The sequence below is a fragment of the Clarias gariepinus genome, chromosome 18, assembly GCF_024256425.1.
Source record: "Clarias gariepinus isolate MV-2021 ecotype Netherlands chromosome 18, CGAR_prim_01v2, whole genome shotgun sequence".
NCBI classification, from domain to species: domain Eukaryota; kingdom Metazoa; phylum Chordata; class Actinopteri; order Siluriformes; family Clariidae; genus Clarias; species Clarias gariepinus.
Window position 1 is genome coordinate 9,512,869 of NC_071117.1, and position 19,742 is coordinate 9,532,610.

Here is a 19,742-nt window from a genome sequence, read left to right on the forward strand (position 1 = left end):
AAACTGAGGGACAGATAGTGTGTGTCTTCCATGCATGCACCGTCGCTGTTTTGAATAAACTCTAAATGTGTTTTTAAAAATGGCGGTCAAACTTTTACTTGGTCGTCTATTTAAAAAAACCCGCCTCCCAGCGCATGACGTAATCCGTTCTCGGTTCAAGACTTGGTGCCGCTGTCAGTAATTTTCCATCGCTAACTCAGTCCAGCCCACACCGCGCTGACCGTGCATGGGGTCTTGAAGGCAGCCCGTGCGCGCGCGCCGCACGAGCCGCGAACTCGGAGCGACGGCCGTGCCGTCCAATGGGCTGTCAGGGAACCGCCTCGCGCCGCCACCACCCACCAATCCCGCGAGACGGCGGGCGGGGTCAGGCAGTCCAAATTTTTACGCGGCGCTACGGGCTGAAAACTAAACCGAGATGGAATATCCCAGTCTGAACCGGTTTCAACCGGTCTTGGGTTTGTTTCATGCACGAGCTGAGAGAAGAGCTGGTTTCCAACATACTCTTTCTTGTTTATTAATTTGTTTGTTTGTTTTTTTTTTTTCCTGATATAGATCCAATAATAAACTGGCGTCCTGTTTTAATTTGTGACCGAGACTAGCAAGATAGCTTAGCAACTCCAGGCATTATAATCAGTGACATTAGCAAGCTAGCTAGCACTCAGGCTAAGTTGTACCAGGGGTCACGCGAGCTCGGATTAATCGCTAGAGGAACATCATTCAGTGTTAGCTTAATAGTTAGCATTGTTTTTTCAAGATTTAATGTACATGATTAATTCGCTCTGCTAACAGTAAAACAAACTCGCTTTGGTATTTAAACAGCAAGATATCTTGGCGTTGCTCATGTGGATGAAGTTAATTGGTGATGTTCATTAGCTAGCATATTGCTAACGCGTCATCATGAGATAAACGGACTCGTAAAACGTGCGGTTTATTTGAATTTTTTTGCAATTGTAAAGCGCGAGCGCCTGCGAGTTTAATCCGCCACGCGCTTGACCACCACTGCAACGCCAACAAGGAGTGTGTGCATTTGTTTCATAAAGCAGGTAAGTCTGCGAGTTCTTTAACACATGCCATGCTTTTTTTTTTTTTTTTTACTTTATAGTCATTGCATAAAGTCCTCCAGTAGTGGAGTAAAAAGTGATCATGTTCAAATTAATTGCATTCTGACTGACCATTTTATCAACTTTATTATAAGAAAGTTTTAGTTGTGCAAAAAGTTACAAATTGGAAGTAATTCCAGGTTAATAAAAAAGCATGCATAAATCTGATTAGTCATTACATGCATGCCTTGTTTTTATCTATAGATGTGTATCAGAGATACCACTCATGTAATTTACCTAACAAACCATGGAAGCTTTTAGGAACCAGTTTTTAGCACATCAGACACACGCACATCACTGTTAAACTATTCACACGAGGCCTCATTCCCAGGTCCGTCTATGAGCATTTTTTTAAACGATCTAAAATATTTTCTTCGAACCAATATAGTTTAAACATACTGGTTATTTAAGTAATTCTACATCATAATCATTACTTGACATGCTTTTAAGAAGTACAACATTTTAATACGAGCAAGCAAATTCTTTTAAATTTTGGAAATAAGCAAATCTAATTTTTTTTTTTTTTTGAGACCACTCACCCAACATGCTCCGACATTGACAGGCCATACCCACATGTGCTCCACAGGAAACTTCATCTCTAGGCAGGGTTTGAGAGCAAGGTTATAATAACCTGCTTAAAAGCCATCATGCAAAAATGTAATTGTTGTGTCTTAGTGACTTTCTTGAGACATTGAAATTGGCCTGTGAGCACGGCAAATCAGGTGGTGGCACAATGCATAAAACCTGTGGCATGAGTGTTGGCGGCGGATGGGCTGGTTTCAGTATTTCAGAATGCTCCCTGACAACAAGTCTCTGGGGTTGTAATAGAATGTTTATAGGAAAAAAATGGTGAGCAGAAAAGCATCCTAAAATGCATGAAACAATAAATGTTAAGATCCACCACAACAAAAGAAAAGCACATAGAACAAGGATCACGGGCCAGAAGCTTACTAAAACTGGACAGTGGAAGACTGAAGAAGACCAGTTTGACTTTCCAGTTTGAGTGAGTCACGAAGATCACACTTTTTTTTTTCACCACCCCTTGTTCGGTTTGCCTTTAAACACTACTTTAAGCCCTTTACCTGTATCTTCATGAATAATTGTTTTTTCTTTTTGCACTGTGCTGCTGTCACATGATTGGCTAATAAAGGCTTCCTTGCTTTTGACATTTATCACGTTCAAAGACCTGTGGCCTATAAGCAGTTAATGACTGTACTGGTTTCATATTCATTTGAAAATGAATGAATTTGAAAAAAAAAAAAAAAAAGGGGAGGGGAAAAAAATGTGTGACAACGTGCCATAAAAGTAAAATCAGGTACCCAGAGGCAGTTTGTGTTTTGTTGATACAAATCTGCCCATCCAAAGATGATGAATTGAACCATTTCAGTTTTTATAAAGAAAAAAATAAATAATTGGTACTTAGGAGGGCAATATATTTTTTTTTAATTAAGCTTGGAAAATAAGAAATGGGTACGGTATTATATACACCTTCCCCTCACATGTAGTCTACCTATATAAAGATACAACTTTTGAATCCATAGACAGAAATCCTAACTAGCTAGCTATCTAATTAAAAGATCAGTCAGTGTATAGCAACATTGCTTAAGCTATAGCTGGGTAGTTAATTGAATGGTCAGTGTGCGTTTAAAACATGTCTGCCCATGTATATGTTTTTTTGGATTATGATAAGCGTACCTTAAACTGTTATGGATACCTAATAAAAGTAGTCACGTGTATAAGTACATGCTTAAATGTACATGATTAAAAAGAAGCTCAAGTTTTGGGTCTTTATCTTGCACTACTCAAAATCATTTAAATCTAGGCGTGGCCCTAACAAAGGTAAAATTTGTGATGGTAAGTCCCTGCTTACAGTAGTAAGACTTACCTACTGTAAAACAGTCACAAATTATCTGAGAAGCATCTTTTCAGTGTTTCGTATCTGGGGAGGGTCAGCATGAGGGGACAGATGGATAAAAAGTCACAGATGTGTGGTAAAAAACTGCTGGACTGATTTCCTGAAATAACTGTGACTGATTCGCTTGTTTAATTCAGCGTAATGTCAGTTATTATTGACATTTAAAATCAAATTTTTTTTAGTCCTGTCACTCTGCACAAACGGCAGACTTGGATAGGGGGTGTTGTCTTCGAGGTTAAAAACTAGGTTATATCTCATCAGATTGTTCAGGTACAAGTGTTTCCTTTTCTTTATTAGATGCTTAACAGAATTTAATATCTGCTCATGCTGCATCTTTTTAAGTGCCATGAATAGGCTCTAACTGATCTGCTTAAAGACGTTTATATTAAGACTGATTACTTCTGCACAGTTGCGCGTACTGATTTTGCTTTTACTTTGCTGCCCAACAGCTCTATGCCAGCAGAAATGACAATGTTAGCGGACCATACAGCCCGGCAGCTGCTGGACTTCTCTCAGAAGCTGGACATCAACCTGCTCGACAACGTTGTTAACTCCATGTACTACGATGTCGGCTCTCAGGTAGGAGGGGCACAGTTGGGGAGTTCTACTCAGAAACACCCATCCCTTTCCGGATTTTTTTTTAAACACTACTGAGCTTACATCAATTTATTTATTTATTTTTTTCCACTGCCTGGCCCAAAAAATTATAATAATGAGAAGGGTCAAATTATTGGGTCAAGCAAAGAAAACAACTAGATTTTAAATGACAGGATCTGGGTTAAAAGGATGAAAGACGAAAGTTATGATGATCCACTTCTACAGCAGTGAAAATATTAATGATCAATATAATTTTTTTGATCAATATTATTACGTTAGTGAGTCTAATTCTGCATAAACTTGCATATCTTACAAGAGTAGTATCTTAAACACTCGTACATCCCCTGGACGTAGTGATTCGCAGATCTAGTAGAAAAATACTCCTACTAACGATACATCAAAATCCGATTGGCTACTTAGTCAATCGGTCTTCAAATTTTTTTTTGATCTTCAAATTTTTCTAATCATTTCTTGATTTACACGGCTGGCCAAGTTCAGAGCGCGTCACATAAAGCCTCAGGGGAAGACTGAATTGACAAGTATATATGCTGAATTGTGTATAATTTTAAGACATATGCCTTGTGTGTAAAGGCCTTTCATTGCCTCCACTGCCATAAGTGATGGTGTAGCTGTATTTTCAGCTGCTCATTTTAAACCTGATGTGATTTTGGGCTTTGGGCTGCAAACCTCAGCACTCTGAGTAACAGAATTGAATATTTAAGAGGATTTAATGTCTTAATCCTGGAAGCTAGCGATATAGTGAATAAAATGGCATCTGCAAAGGCCTCATTAGTTTTATTTCTACAAATAAAGGGGAGGGGAATTAAGGAAACCGTTGTGTTAATTTGCACTCGTTTACAAGTCACGCTTTTTGTCTTATTAATTGTTTTATTAATTACTTGTTTTTGTGTGTGTGTTTGGTGAGAAACATGATTGTGGTCTTGCTATTCTGACTGTCGCCTAACTTCAGTTGATTAACACCTCCCTCCCCTCCTTTATCTCTCTCGCTTTCTCTACATTCTAGCAACGCCTGGCACAGGAAGTGTTGACTAACTTGAAGGATCACCCGGACGCGTGGACCAGAGTCGACACCATTTTGGAATTCTCTCAGAACATGAAGACCAAAGTATGTGTGGAAGGATGTAAATGTGTCTTCAGTTTTTATTGTAGAAGCAAGACATTTTCATTAAGGTTTCATTAAAGATACACTTCAGCAATGGGGAAAATAAATATCAGAGAATTATTTTATTGTTTTTGTTATATATTTCAGACTTTTTCCCCCCAAACTTTAGCAAGATCTGTCCGAAATCAGTATCAGGTTTTAAAATCAAGTTGTAAAATGACTTTAGGTGCTTTGTCTTGGACACTGATGAACTGTATTCTCTGCTGCTCTTATTGAGACTATTGTAGTTGAGCAAAATCACCAAAAAAAAAAAATAAAAAATAAAAAAAAACTTACATTCCAACGTATTTACTGATAGCTTTTAAAATTCTTTTAAGCTCCTGGGGTTCTCCTTATCCAGACTCTTAATGTTTTGTTCACAGTACTACGCCCTTCAGATTCTGGAAACTGTCATCAAGACGCGCTGGAAGATTCTCCCAAGACACCAATGTGAAGGTAAAATAAATAAGAGAAATGAATCAAACATGGAGTATTCTCTCTGCAGTTTGTAAAGCTACATCGGTTTTTTTGTACCTTGGTTAATATTTTCTCTACGTGAATTAGGAATCCTTTTTTTTTTCTTTTTTTCTTTTTTTAGGAATTAAAAAGTACGTCGTAGGACTGATCATTAAGACGTCCTCAGATGCGGCTGTAGTCGAGGTAAGGTTTTCTGAGTTTTCAATGTCTTTGTTCTCTTTTGTTCTTGTGTGGATGAACCAAGAGAGACAAAAATTGTACAAGTGAGGTGTACAGTACATAATTTGTTTCTATAAACACTGTTTACCAATGCTTCTTTTTTAGAAAGAAGGAGTTTACCTGGCGAAGCTAAATATGATCTTGGTGCAGGTGAGCAGTCATCCTGTTTTCAACAGTCCAAAAAAAAAAAATAGTTAATGTCTGTTAGCATACTTAACATAGTTTTTGTTTTTCAGATACTAAAGCAGGAGTGGCCGAAGCACTGGCCGACGTTCATCAGCGACATCGTGGGAGCGAGTCGCACAAGCGAGAGCCTCTGCCAGAACAACATGATCATTCTGAAGCTCCTGAGCGAGGAGGTGTTCGACTTCTCCAGTGGACAGATGACTCAGGTCAAAGCCAAGCACCTGAAGGACAGGTACTCAACTGCGATGGATTTAAAGTGGAACTGTTTTTCCTACACGCTTCATGCTTTAGAACACATGATTGATCAATGTTTTCTTTCTTTTGCAGCATGTGCAACGAGTTCTCACAGATTTTTCAGCTCTGCCAGTTTGTGTTGGTACGGATTTTATAATTTTACACGATAAAGCCTTTTTCATATACAGAAAGATTCTCAGTGTACAGATAGTCCCCTACTTACAAACATTCGTGATACGAATTTTCGCTGAAACGAACAGACCACAGGTTGGGGGGGGGAGAAATGAGTCGGCCTCACCCGTTTCAATGAATCAGTCTGGGGAAAATGTCTGGTCTGTAAAGCTGTACTAATGGTGAATGATCCTAATCTTGGATAATCCTCAACAAAACTGGATTCACAGACCGATGTAGTGGAAAACAGCTCTGAGACAAAATTACAAAATGCCGTCTGGAATTCCCCTAGCCATTTAAAGGCGCAGAGACAACACTGTTACATTTCAGTGAGGGTCATTTCCTCACTCGCAGTTATGGTTTTAGGCCACATGATGGCAGTGTGGGGAAAGGGGACAGATTTAGTCAAGTGGATTGGTAAACTTTACGTTGTGTATTCATTTCAAAGGCGTAAAAGACTGACTTGAGAACAAATCAGACTTACGAACGTGCTCCCCGAACAGAACTTGTTCACAAGTTGGGGACTTCTTGTATTTTGCGTAGTTAAACTTGTACTGTGTGAGAAATTCATTGCTTTCTTTCCAACTCATTTGATCACAGAGGTATTTTTATCAAAGCCCAACTCAAATAAAATGATCAAAACCTATAAGGGATTACCTCTTGATGTAAATTATTATTTTTTTAACTCTGTAATACTTTAAAGTCTTATGTCCTTGTTTTTGTCTGCTATTTTCCAGGAAAATTCCCAGAATGCTCCACTGGTCCATGCCACACTAGAGACTCTCCTGCGTTTCCTGAACTGGATTCCACTGGGCTACATTTTTGAGACCAAACTCATTAGCATCCTGGTTTACAAGGTAACGCTGCATCATTATCTGTTCTCAGCTGGATTAACCACCATTCTGTGGAAAAAAACATTTATTTAAAAAGAAAGTGACGCAAACCTTCAGAATGTTCAGTAATTTCAGGGCCTGGGTATGGCAAGGGAAAACCACACAAATGAAGGAAGATGAAGTGTCGTACAAACATGTTTTTAACAGTACTGTATACATTTTCCAAAATATCATTCTCAGAAAGTATAAGCTTATCTTTCAAATCTTAATTTTAGGCACAGAAGGATTTTGGAAATTGTCCACTTTGCTGCTATAGCTAACTTAAAGCTCAGATCTCACATGAGGACTTTAAGAAGTATATATGTGGCTATAAAATTGTTTCTGGTTTGCCTGAAACAGTCTGAAGTTTCTAAACAGTAACTGTTTTTCATAAAAAGATATAAAAAAATTTTTTAGGTTTTAAACGGGGTTTGGGGATTTTTTCCCCCTCTAAATGGTTGCTAAAATGGTTTGACTTGTAATAAATCAAACCTTTAAAACACTTTTTTCTATTGCGAAACCGCATCCTCTCACAAAGGCGCATTTGCATTGATGCTTGCAACTGCGTAAGAACCAGAGGAACATTATATAGAGTGCAGGCTTTTCTGTTATAACCTCCTGCTGCTGGTGTGGTGGTTTAGCTGGCACTCTGACACACCCACAGTTCTCACTCTGTCTGAGTTAAGGTATTTTATTATTACGATTCTTTTAATAGTGGTATTTATTTATTTTTATTTTTTTTAGTTTCTGAACGTGCCGATGTTTCGAAACGTGACTCTGAAGTGCTTGACAGAAATCGCTGGCGTCAGCGTCAATCAGTACGAGGAGCAGTTCGTCAATCTCTTCACTCTAACCATGATGCAGCTCAAACAGGTAACTCGCGCGCACACAAACACTGACAACATGCTGCAGTGTCTCACCATATAAGCATGAAATTTTTTTAGGTACATAATATTTTCTTATATACAGTATAATGTTTTTTTCTTTTAATTGACAGATGCTGCCTCTGAACACGAACATCCGCATGGCGTACTCGAACGGAAAAGATGACGAGCAGAACTTCATCCAAAACCTCAGCTTGTTCCTGTGTACCTTCTTAAAGGAGCACGGGCAGCTGATCGAGAAAAGGCCCAACTTACGGGAAACACTCATGGAGGTGCGCACCTACACATACACTTACACCTACAGCATAGCTGACAATGTACAATGGAACCTTGGATTGCGAGCATAATTTATTCCAGCAGCGTGCTTGTATTTTAAACTACTTGTATATCAAAGTGAATTTCCCCATAGGAAATAATGGGAACGCCCATGATTTGTTCCACAACCCAAAAATATTCATGTAAAAATAAAACAAATTAACCTGCACTTTACCTTTGCAAAGAATCGTGGCTGAAGTAGGACTAAGGGGAGAGTCTCACTTCTTTTTCTGTTGTCTCGTCTCAGGCGCTGCACTACATGCTGCTCGTGTCGGAAGTGGAGGAGACGGAGATCTTCAAGATCTGCCTAGAGTACTGGAACCACTTGGCAGCCGAGCTGTACAGAGAAAGTCCGTTCAGCACCTCCACCTCACCGCTACTCTCTGGCAGCCAGCACTTTGACGTGCCCCCACGCAGACATCTCTACCTGCCAGTACTCTCCAAGGTGAGGCTGATATGCATACACTCACTATTAATATTACACTACTGAGATGACCATGTATAGGTCTGTCTACTCACTCTAACACACTAATACCATTTTTAGGTGATATATGATTGTATATTGGTGCATGTGTATGTGACGTGCTGCTCTGCCTGTGACGCAGGTGCGTCTCCTGATGGTGAGCCGCATGGCTAAGCCGGAGGAGGTGTTGGTGGTGGAGAACGATCAGGGTGAAGTGGTGAGGGAGTTCATGAAGGACACCGACTCCATCAACCTCTACAAGAATATGAGAGAGACTCTTGGTGAGCAGCATGTCCAATTAGGACGTGAAAGTGATGATAAAATGATCAGATAAACAGTCGTTTTCTTCAGTAGTAGCAGTAATGAAAAGCTTATAAGTGTGGTTTTGTGTTACGCTATCGTTCACAAACTCTGGTTAAATGTTTGGAGAGATATTAAAAAGAAAACTAAAACTTGGTCTTAGTCTGTTAATCTGCAGATGAAGTTGGTTTTTAGCTTAGCGTTCAAACAAAATTTACACACAGATTACCATGATGTTTTATTTGTTTGACTGCATCCTGAGTCATCTACAGGTAGTCCCCAACTTGAGAACATTCGAGTTACGAATTTCCAAAGATACAAACGAACCGCCGTTTTACAAACATTTGTATATGCGAACAAATCACAGTGTATTGTACAAAAAAAATGGACACTGCAGTGCACCAGATACCAATATTTACAAGAAATGTAATGCTGTCCCGATAGTGAATAAACCCAATTTCGAAAAAATTCCTTAACCAAACAGAATTTAGTATAATACAGTGACACCCTCTCAATTTAAGGGGGAAGAGACAACACTTAGATTTGACAGTGAGATTCAATTATTAGGCGCGGTTATGGTTTTTGGCCACATGGTGGCAGTGTGGGTAAAGGGGACAGATTTAGTCAAGTGGATTGGTATGCTTTACATTAAATATTCATATCAAAGGCGTACAAGGCTTACTTTACCGGACCTAAGAACGAATCGGACATACTAACATGCTCCCGGAACAGAAGTGAGGGACTATCTGTATTAATACTGACAATGTATAATATTAATTTTAAACTCTGAATTTAGTGCCTTATTACTCTGCATCCAAAAGGTGTTGGAGCATCATTTAATCTCAGGATCGCTTAAAAAACTAAAAATATTTTCTTTAAAGAGCGTGGATCTCTCAATTGTCTGTAGTGTACCTGACCCATTTGGACTACGCGGATACGGAGAGGATCATGACGGAGAAGCTCCATAACCAGGTGAACGGTACGGAGTGGTCTTGGAGAAATCTGAACACGCTGTGCTGGGCCATCGGATCAATCAGTGGAGCCATGCACGAGGAGGATGAAAAACGGTTCCTCGTCACAGTCATTAAGGTGACCTTTTTTTTTTTTTTCTTTAAAAAAAAAAAGATCATGCGCAAATCAGTTTGAACATATATGGGATGTGTGTTTCTGATCATGTGCGTATGTGTATGTTAGGACCTGTTGGGGCTGTGCGAGCAGAAGAGAGGGAAAGACAACAAGGCCATCATTGCCTCCAACATCATGTACATCGTAGGCCAGTACCCACGTTTCCTTCGTGCCCACTGGAAGTTCCTCAAAACGGTCGTCAACAAGCTGTTCGAGTTCATGCACGGTGAGCGGAGGAAGAGTGACGCTCTCTTATGTCGCTACCACGCGTGAAAATGATGTTAAGAGACATTTTTACTTTTATCTTGCAGAGACACATGACGGCGTCCAGGACATGGCATGTGACACATTTATCAAGATTGCGCAGAAGTGCAGGAGGCATTTTGTTCAGGTGCAGGTTGGCGAAGTCATGCCCTTCATCGACGAGATCCTTAACAACATCAACACCATTATCTGCGACCTGCAGCCGCAGCAGGTCTGTACTTTTTCACCAAAACGATGCTTAAAATCTAAACAAGGCATTAAAAAAAAAAAAAACCTTTGTCGGACTTATTAACAAATCCAACTTATGAACGTGCCCTTACTCAGTGACTTACTTTACCTGTTTTCCAGCTAACACCCTCTCTTCCTTTTTATTTATTTATTTATTTATTTAGGTGCATACGTTCTACGAGGCTGTCGGCTACATGATCGGCGCTCAGACAGACCAGACGGTGCAGGAGCACCTGATAGAGAAGTACATGCTGCTCCCAAACCAGGTATGGGACAGCATCATCCAACAGGCCACCAAGGTAGGAAATAGGACAGTGTCTCGTAAGTCGCTCAAATTTGTTAAGATGGTTAATTTTTTTTCTGATTAAGAAAACGTTTGATTGCTTTTGTCTTGTCAGAACGTGGACATCCTGAAGGACGCAGAGACTGTGCGTCAGCTCGGGAGCATCCTGAAGACCAACGTGAGGGCGTGTAAGGCCGTGGGTCATCCGTTCGTGGTGCAGCTGGGACGCATCTATTTGGACATGCTCAATGTGTACAAGTGTCTGAGTGAGAACATCTCCTCTGCCATCCAGACCAACGGTGAGCAACAAGTCATGAATAAAAAAAAATTCCTAAAACATTCCAAATTTATCTCAACTACACTGGTTTCCAAAACTTTTTGGTTAAAACCAATCTGACAGCTCATCTCTCTCTCTCTCTCTCTCTCTCTCTCTCTCTCTTTTTCTCTGTCTGTAGGTGAGATGGTAACAAAGCAGCCTCTAATCAGGAGCATGCGCACGGTAAAAAGGGAAACACTGAAGCTCATCTCTGGATGGGTCAGCCGTTCCAATGATCCCCAGATGGTACGAGATTTAAAATATGTGATGCTGCTAAACACATCAGAGATGTATCATAGTAGAGCTTTCGGTCCTTCTTGTAGTTTTAACAAAAAAAACTTTTTTTCTGCACTTGCGTCTGAATGCTGACCCTTATTTCTGTCCCCCTTTTCAGGTTGGGGAGAACTTTGTTCCCCCTCTGCTCGAGGCTGTGCTGATCGACTACCAGCGGAACGTCCCTGCTGCTCGCGAACCCGAGGTGCTCAGCACCATGGCGACCATCGTCAACAAGCTCGGAGCTCACATCACGGGAGAAATCCCCAAGATTTTCGATGCTGTTTTCGAATGCACCTTAAACATGATCAACAAGGTTTGAGAACCTTTTTAGGATTTTTGCTCGCTTTCGGAGATGGCACAGTACCACGTTTTCTTGTCCGATGCCAAATATTGATCTTTTGAGTATTAGTTGAGGACAAATGGTATAAAATATTAATCGCGACAAGGAAATATGATTTGTAAATATTTACCCAATTCCTATCTTTTGCTGGGGATCAGATTGTGTCATCTCTTGTTTTGGCTCTAATTTGGAAATAGGTTTTGATTAGTTGTTGATTTGATAAATATATAGGGTGCTTGAATCATCTCTTTGTGAGGGGAAATTAATGAATTAAAAATAATTCATTGTCTTAATGATTTTTTTTTGATAACAAGGACAGCTTTTTTGTTTATATTCTGTGGTAGACTGATTTATTTTTTTAATATATAAAAATTATTAATTGTGTAAATTCTATAACACAATCAGTAAAAAAAAAGTTACAGAGCTTAAATTAAACACTGGCAAAATCTATAAACAATTAATGTGTCTAGAAGTATTAAGTGTAAACTTTCTTTTTTGTTTTCTTTTAAGGACTTCGAGGAGTTCCCAGAGCACAGGACAAATTTCTTCTACCTGCTGCAGGCGGTAAACTCGCACTGCTTCCCCGCATTTCTCTCCATCCCGCCGGCGCAGTTCAAACTGGTATTAGACTCAATCATCTGGGCCTTTAAACACACCATGAGGAATGTAGCTGACACAGGTGAGTCTGTGGGGTCCTAGCAGGTCCTCCCAGGTGTTGTGGTCATTTGGATGAAGAAAAAAAACTGTTTGGTGGATTTTAAAGAGTCTTATTTGTTTGGTGGATTTTCTTTTAGAATGATGTTGATGAAATTGCTACTTTATATTCCCAAATAGTTTGCCATTTGTATGTATACAAGCGGCGTTCAAGTCAAACCGAAACTTGATGAAATTTCTTATGAATAAAGGCATGAAAATTATAGGACAGAAGATAGATACAGAAGACTTCAGGGAGACAGTACAGTCTGTTTAAACTGTGCAAGTGGAGCCCACTGCATTCGTTCTCATGGACCTGATCGTACTGAGAGAACTTTCTATCTTGATGGTATCCAAGCACTAGTGAAACACTGGGATTAGTGTAGTAGGGGATTATATAGAGAAATAAAGGGAGTTTTTACTTTCATGTTCTGCACAATCAAAAGTCCCAGTTTGATTTGAGCACCAAGAAAGAGACCCTTGTCAAGCCTGTTGAGTTACAATTTAATGTTTGTATTTTTCTTAAAGCTTGTACTTTACAATAATTCTACATACACCCTGTTTCTCGGCCATTTCCGTCAGGTCTGCAGATTTTGTACACCTTGCTGCAGAACGTGGCCCAGGAGGAAGCTGCTGCTCAGAGCTTCTATCAGACGTACTTCTGCGACATCCTGCAGCACGTCTTCTCTGTCGTCACGGATACGTCCCACACAGCAGGTGAGCCACTGCTTGGACCCAGAGCCTTTGTTTTTTATTAAATTTTTTAATGGAGTTTATAAAGTCCCCGACTTATGAACGTTTGCGTTATGTAATATGGCAGGTATGAACGGACCGCGGTTCTACTTTCGGTTCAATCTGGAAAGTAGCTCACGTGTATTTTACATAAAATAACTAACAATATTTACAATTGTGTACAATATTTTCAGTGTGTAAGTAAATGTATAAAATGTCTACAAGTTGGGGTGGGTGCATTGTGGAAGAAATTAGTCGATCTCCTGATATAATCCTAATTTAGGAAATAGAGTTTACCGTGGAAAACAGCTTTGAGACAAAATGGCGTCCGGAATTCCCCTCGCGATTTAAAGGCGCAGAGACAACACTTAAGTTTGACGTGGGAGATTAATTTTCTTTAGATGCGATTATGGATTTTGGCCACATGCTGGTAGTGTTCGAAAAGGGGACAGAGATTTAGTTGAGTGGATTGGTATGCTTTACATTGTATATTCCCGTCAAAGGCGTACAAGACTCACTTCGTCGGAATTAGGAACAAATCAGACTTACGTGCTCCTGGGACGGAACTACAGTACCTAAATAACTGAACGAATACAAAGCCTTTTGGTGTGTTAAAACAATGATGGAGTATCCATGGATGTAACTGCATATGTAAATCATTCCGTCTCTTGACGTTGTAAGAGTAATACTTTATTGTAACTTTAATTGTACATATTTCCCCCCCCCCCCCAGGTTTAACGATGCATGCTTCCATCCTGGCCTACATGTTTAACCTAGTTGAGGAGGGAAAGATCAGCATAACACTGAGCACAAGCGCCCCCGTCAACAACCAGGTCTATGTCCAGGAATACGTGGCCAACCTGCTGAAAACCGCCTTCCCGCACCTGCAAGAGTAAGAACCACACACACACAGATTATATTGTCATTTTTCCCGGCACATGTTGTACTGGGCGTGGTCCTCCACACCTCATGATGTAACTGTTTGTTTTTTGTTTTTTTAAATCCAGTGCACAGGTGAAAGTGTTTGTAACCGGTCTGTTCAGCTTAAATCAGGACATTCCTGCCTTTAAAGAGCACCTTCGGGACTTCCTGGTGCAGATAAAGGTATCTCCCGCACACAATACTGAGAACAGCTGATTGACCATTTGACGTTTACAGCATGTCCACTCATGATCTAGATTCAAAAACATGACGTAAAGTAACTTGGTCTCATTTGTGATGCACAAGTTTACATAATCTTTAAATAGAAAGGCTTTTTTTTTTGGTATGACATTGAACAAGAGCATTTTACCTCGTGAACAGGATGTAGACTTACGAACGAGTTCTGTTCCAGGAGCATGTTCGTAAGTCGGATCTGTTCTTAAGTCAGACAACGTGATTCTTGTATGCCTTTTACATGAATATATAATGTAAAGCATATCAATCCACTTGACTGAATCTGTTCCCTTTTCCCACACTGCTATCATGTGGTCAAAAAAACTTAACTCCACCTAAAGAAAATTATTCTCACATATTAAATGTCTTTGCGCCTTTAAATTGCAAGGAGAGTCCCGGTACTTTGGTAATTAAACATATTACTTGTTTGATATAAAATCGTTTCATTTTAGACATTGGATATCATCGCTCGTTACTGACCAGAATAGATTTATGCTAAGACTAGAGAGAGAGAGACTTTTTAAGGGACATCTGACAAGATTTCCTGTTCTTTTAAGAAACCGTGTTTATTTATTTATACTGTGTTTGTGTGTGTGTGTGTGTGTGTGTAGGAGTTTGCTGGTGAAGACACCAGCGATCTGTTCCTGGAGGAGCGAGAGACGTCGCTGCGTCAAGCTCAGGAGGAGAAACATAAACTTCAGATGTCTGTACCGGGAATCCTCAATCCCCACGAACTCCCCGAGGAAATGTGCGACTGAGCTTCACAAAACTTTCTGTCGCAGGGAAAAAACCAAAACCACGAACAAAAAGTGTGTGTACATACTGAGAGATTGCAGTAGGATGAAGATGGGAGAGGAGTGTAAATTTCGACCAAATCGACTCCCATATTTTCGTCACCATTCTCGTGTCCCATCAAGTCCCTGCCCGCTTTTTTTTTTTTTTCCTCATTTTTTTTTTTTTTTTTTTTTTTAATGAGTGTGTTTTATAAATAGAGAACTGATGCACTGTAATTATTACTCCCATGTTAATCAGTTGTACTGGGTTTCTTTTTATTTTCTTTCTTGTTCTCACACACGGTCACGTGTCCAAGGACGATTTAAGCCCCACCTCCCTTAAGCTCTCCAGGCGTCTGTTTTAATTTGTAAAATAGATTAATTAACACAGGATAATGAAGAGATGTAAGGAAGAGGAGCGAACCGCAGAACGAACGAAGAAGGGATTTCTCCTGACAGGCACAGCAACTGAATGTGTGGTGGCTGATGTGCAGAACTGAAAGATATGCTGCTCTTTTTGTTTTCCTTTCGCTTTATATTGTTCCTTTTTAATTTTTTTTGTTTGTTTTCAGTTTTGGCTGTATGTATGGTTTGGGGTGGGTGGGTGTGATGCGGCTCTGTTCCGGGTCTCGCTCTGCGTTTGTTCAAAATGAAACGGACTTAAAGCGGATATTGCCAACAGCGATGAAGGGTTTGTTCTAATCGTCCTGTTTATAACACTGTCTTAGTACCATGGGAACATAAAGTTGGATATTTTTACAAAAAAAAAAAAAAAACTCTCTTGATTATTTATTGTACAAATATACTTTTTTGCCTAATGTGGAACTTAATACAAATATTTAAACACATTAACAGAAACGCTGTATTATTTGATTTTGAGTTTTGCAGATTTATTTTTTTTATCATCTTTGATTTTGACTTAAATTTAGAGGTCACATGCAAACACTGGAAAAGTAATGTTTTTGTTTGCTGTGTGAGGATTTAAACGTATACTTGCAAACAAATGCTTGCTTTGTGCACAAGGTTCATATCCTGCAGGCTTTGTCCTCTTCATGGAAACGGTTTGATTTAAAACGACATATGGGTTTGATAGTCCAGCGTCCATAAACTTTTGCTTATGTAGCAAATTTTTTCTATAGGGGCCATGTCACGCCCTCCTGGCAGAGACAACTAGGTACGGTATTTGGGCTAAAATACCCCTGTATTCACCCCAGATGTCAGTCTAAGCTGTCATTTGCAAAATGACCACAAGGTGTCACTCATGTCCACATTTATCCCTGAGTCTGGGGCCTTTCTTTTGATTTGCAGCCCTATATTTTAGTAATTTTTGGTTTCCTTTACCCTTGCTATGCGGCTTAATGATTCCAGGAGACCCTTTTAATGAAGTTCACAATTTGTGAGTTGGTTGTGTAAATCATAATTTTTCTTCTGGATGGGGTGTTTACAAGAATTAAAAAATAATAATAAACTTGATAGCGGGCGGAAAGCTCACTGGGTGGAAATCTAGCCAATTTTTTTAAATAGTAAAAGTGCAAATGGGCTCCATCTTTACAACACGTGTGGCATTGTTTACCTGTTTGTATTTGTGTACATCTTGAGATTAAAAATTTTTCTAGTCAAACTGTAACGTTAACTTAAAAAAAAAATATTTATATATATATAGTTTATTTACAACAGCATTTAAGACTGACATTCAGTTTGTCTTGAAACCTTGGGCTATTAGACTGATTTGTATCTGAAATTAAAAACCCTTACTGTACATTCAAAATGTTACATTTTAAAAGTAGTTTGCAAAACCATGCTGCTACACTGCCGCCACTGTTTGTGTATATGTATTGTATCATGAGGAGATAATTAAACACCAGATGACTGCAGGGTACAGACATGTCTGTACATATGGTGGACAGGAACAATATGGGGAGGAATCAAAAATTATCTGCACTCTGTATTTAATTAACTTTTATAAAAGACAAATACAGTTACATAATTTTTGCCGAAAAGAACGTTGTATTCCCTCATTAAAAAAATATTTATGGCTGAGCTGTGAGCCATGAATGCACTGCTGTCTTCACCTCATGCTCAAAGTTTTGAGTGTGTCATGCAAGATCACTATGCCCTCGGATATCAGTCCTCTGCGTTTAATCCTCAGCTCTTCAATAACTGTAACGAGCACTGTTGATTGTTGAACCTTTTTCCTGATTGTGTTCCAATACTTCTGGTCTTCGAGAATCCCCAAACGATGTAAGCGTTGGTGAATTCTCTAGCTGCTGTTTGACTTTTGAATTGACCATCGGTTGGCGATTGAGGATGTTTCCGTTCCATACTCTACCGTTTACTCTCAGGCTCTTAGTGATGAATCCATCCCTTGTCACCAGTAATGATTCTCTTTAAGAAGCTTTCACCTTCCTTAAAGTATTGATCCAAACTTTGTTGACAGATATCCAAACACTTCGGTTTATGCTCTTCCATCATGTTGGCACCAGGTACAGCCACAGACCACAAAAACAAACCACTGAATCACTACACGCTGGTCTTTCTTTCATCTATTTTTGTTCGTACCATAGTTACAGATGAACTGATGTAACACGTTCACACCTGCACAGCAGTGACTGGAGAGACAGTGGCCTTGAACAGAAAATGCTGATAAGACAGAAGTTTTAATATAACCGGAGTGCAGATAATTCTTGACTCATCCTTGTAAAAATTAGCCGGAACGGCTTACCCATGGACTGGTCTGGTGTGTCGCTCTAAGACAACATTGAGATCCTACAACAGCCCATAACGTCATTGACAACGTTTCAACTTTAAGGAAACAATTTTAGGTGACGTTCAAAGATCTTGAATCTCAACAGACACTCAAACGGCATGAAAACGTCTTTCTGAAAGGCCTGGATCATTACCCCGCGGATGTTTTATCATCTGTTTTTTAATTGACAGATGTACCCGGACGTATACCCATTCCAATCTTCCCCAAATCCGTAATACTCAAGCTGCACAGATCCATGTCAGCAACACAGCATAAGTCAATAACGATTAAAAAATTTACACAGTGTGTGTAAACAGGGAGGCTTTAGATATCAAACTGTGCCTTTGAGTTTTCAGATATGTCAGGTAGAAACAAAGTTATCATTCGAATATAGGAATGACATTGCAAACAATGTAAAACTTTTATTTCAGTTTGTGAAGGGCTCACTTGTTTTTTTTTTGTTTTGTTTTTTTACAGCATCCCAATGGCTTTTTGGAGGTCTTAACATGTTTATTTACATTATGGCATTTCACCAATGCACTTATCCAGAGCAACATTTTTTACTTATTATACATCTGAGCAGTTGAGAGTGAAGGGCCTTGCTCAAGGTCCCAACAGGGGCAACTTCATGGTCATGGGATTTGAACTTGGGACCATCCGAACCATAGTACGTTGCCTTAACCACTGAGCTACCCCTGTCTTTCCAAAAGTCCTGAAAATCAGCAAATGGACCGAAACTTTCACACAAGATTTTGCTGTATACCATAGCTCATACACCTTGCATGTGAACATATGATACCCAGTGCATGGCAAGGGATCTATTCAACAACTCAAACAGTTCAACTGTCACAATGCTTTAAACTTATGCCGAAAATTAGCTAATACCTTCCTGAGTAACATCACAGTGTCATGCAAATTTCCAGCATGTGGGGATTTTTAGAGGTGTCCCCACTGTCTTTCTGTTGTGCCTGGGCGGAGATGGCACAGGTGCGTGGGCTCAATCATTGCTGCTGGCAACTATATTTATTTTTTGGGTCAAAAAAATATATATATATGTGTATCTGTCCTATTTCTTTGCCTGTGTGACCTATTTTTAAATATTTTGCTCAGTCATGTTTGTATAGTCGGTTAAAATGGTTATTCTAGACTGCAAAATCCTGAGCCCTATATATGTTTATATGTTTATAAAAAAACTAAACATCAAAACAAATAATGGCTAAAATAATCTGAGCTTTGACTGCAAAATGCTATAAAAACAAAACGCGCAAACACACTGATCAACAACCATCTAACAACCTGTAAATTGCTCTTTTGCACAATATTAATCACTCGTTATTTGCACAAAACAATTTTACCTTCGCTGCTTCTCACAAAAATGTTTACTCTTTCTCCTCCCACTACATCAACTCATCACCACCAAGTGTTGAAATGTGTCACTTTGTCGCTCTTGTTTGCATATTAGCACATGCACTTTATGTTGTCTCTTTTATATAGAACTTAGACAGTTTTCTGTTCACTTAAAAATGTCAATCTGTCTTGTCTCAGCTAGTCGGATAATCAGGTCTCTTAGTAAGCCATTTAGTTTTTGTCAATTTCTCTTGTTAATTTCTGTTGTATGTAGCACCTTGGTCCTGGAGGAATGTTGTTTCGTTTCACTGTGTACTAAACATTGTGGTTAAAGTGACAATAAAAGTCAACTTGAACTTAAAAACAGGGAAGTATTTCCGGCTTTAGGGCGAATCACTGGATTGTATGAATGCGTTCGATCGAATGCGTCATGGTTTCTATGGTAACACGGTTTACAGGGAAGCTCATGTACGTCCCCCTTTAAATTTGTATTTTTTAATATCTTTGATTTATTTTCTTAAATCGCATAATTTTTGTTTCTTTGATATAAGAACTAAATTTATGATTAC

The 19,742-nt window shown here is 39.3% G+C and overlaps 1 protein-coding gene across 1 annotated transcript; it reads left to right on the top strand.

Annotated features, from left to right (window-relative positions):
* The first annotated feature begins 330 nt into the window (after positions 1–330).
* On the top strand, positions 331–15,928 carry xpo1a (exportin 1 (CRM1 homolog, yeast) a). Its single transcript, XM_053477334.1, has 25 exons — positions 331–1,043; positions 3,465–3,594; positions 4,637–4,738; positions 5,158–5,230; positions 5,373–5,434; positions 5,576–5,620; positions 5,707–5,888; positions 5,984–6,032; positions 6,799–6,918; positions 7,678–7,806; positions 7,931–8,089; positions 8,380–8,577; positions 8,738–8,876; positions 9,803–9,984; positions 10,090–10,246; positions 10,332–10,495; positions 10,677–10,811; positions 10,911–11,094; positions 11,251–11,357; positions 11,506–11,700; positions 12,238–12,406; positions 13,003–13,137; positions 13,885–14,044; positions 14,160–14,256; positions 14,919–15,928. The coding sequence occupies exons 2-25, from the start codon at positions 3,469–3,471 to the stop codon at positions 15,063–15,065; spliced, it is 3,216 nt and encodes a 1,071-aa protein (XP_053333309.1). The 5' UTR covers positions 331–1,043; positions 3,465–3,468; the 3' UTR covers positions 15,066–15,928.
* Positions 15,929–19,742: the final 3,814 nt, after the last annotated feature.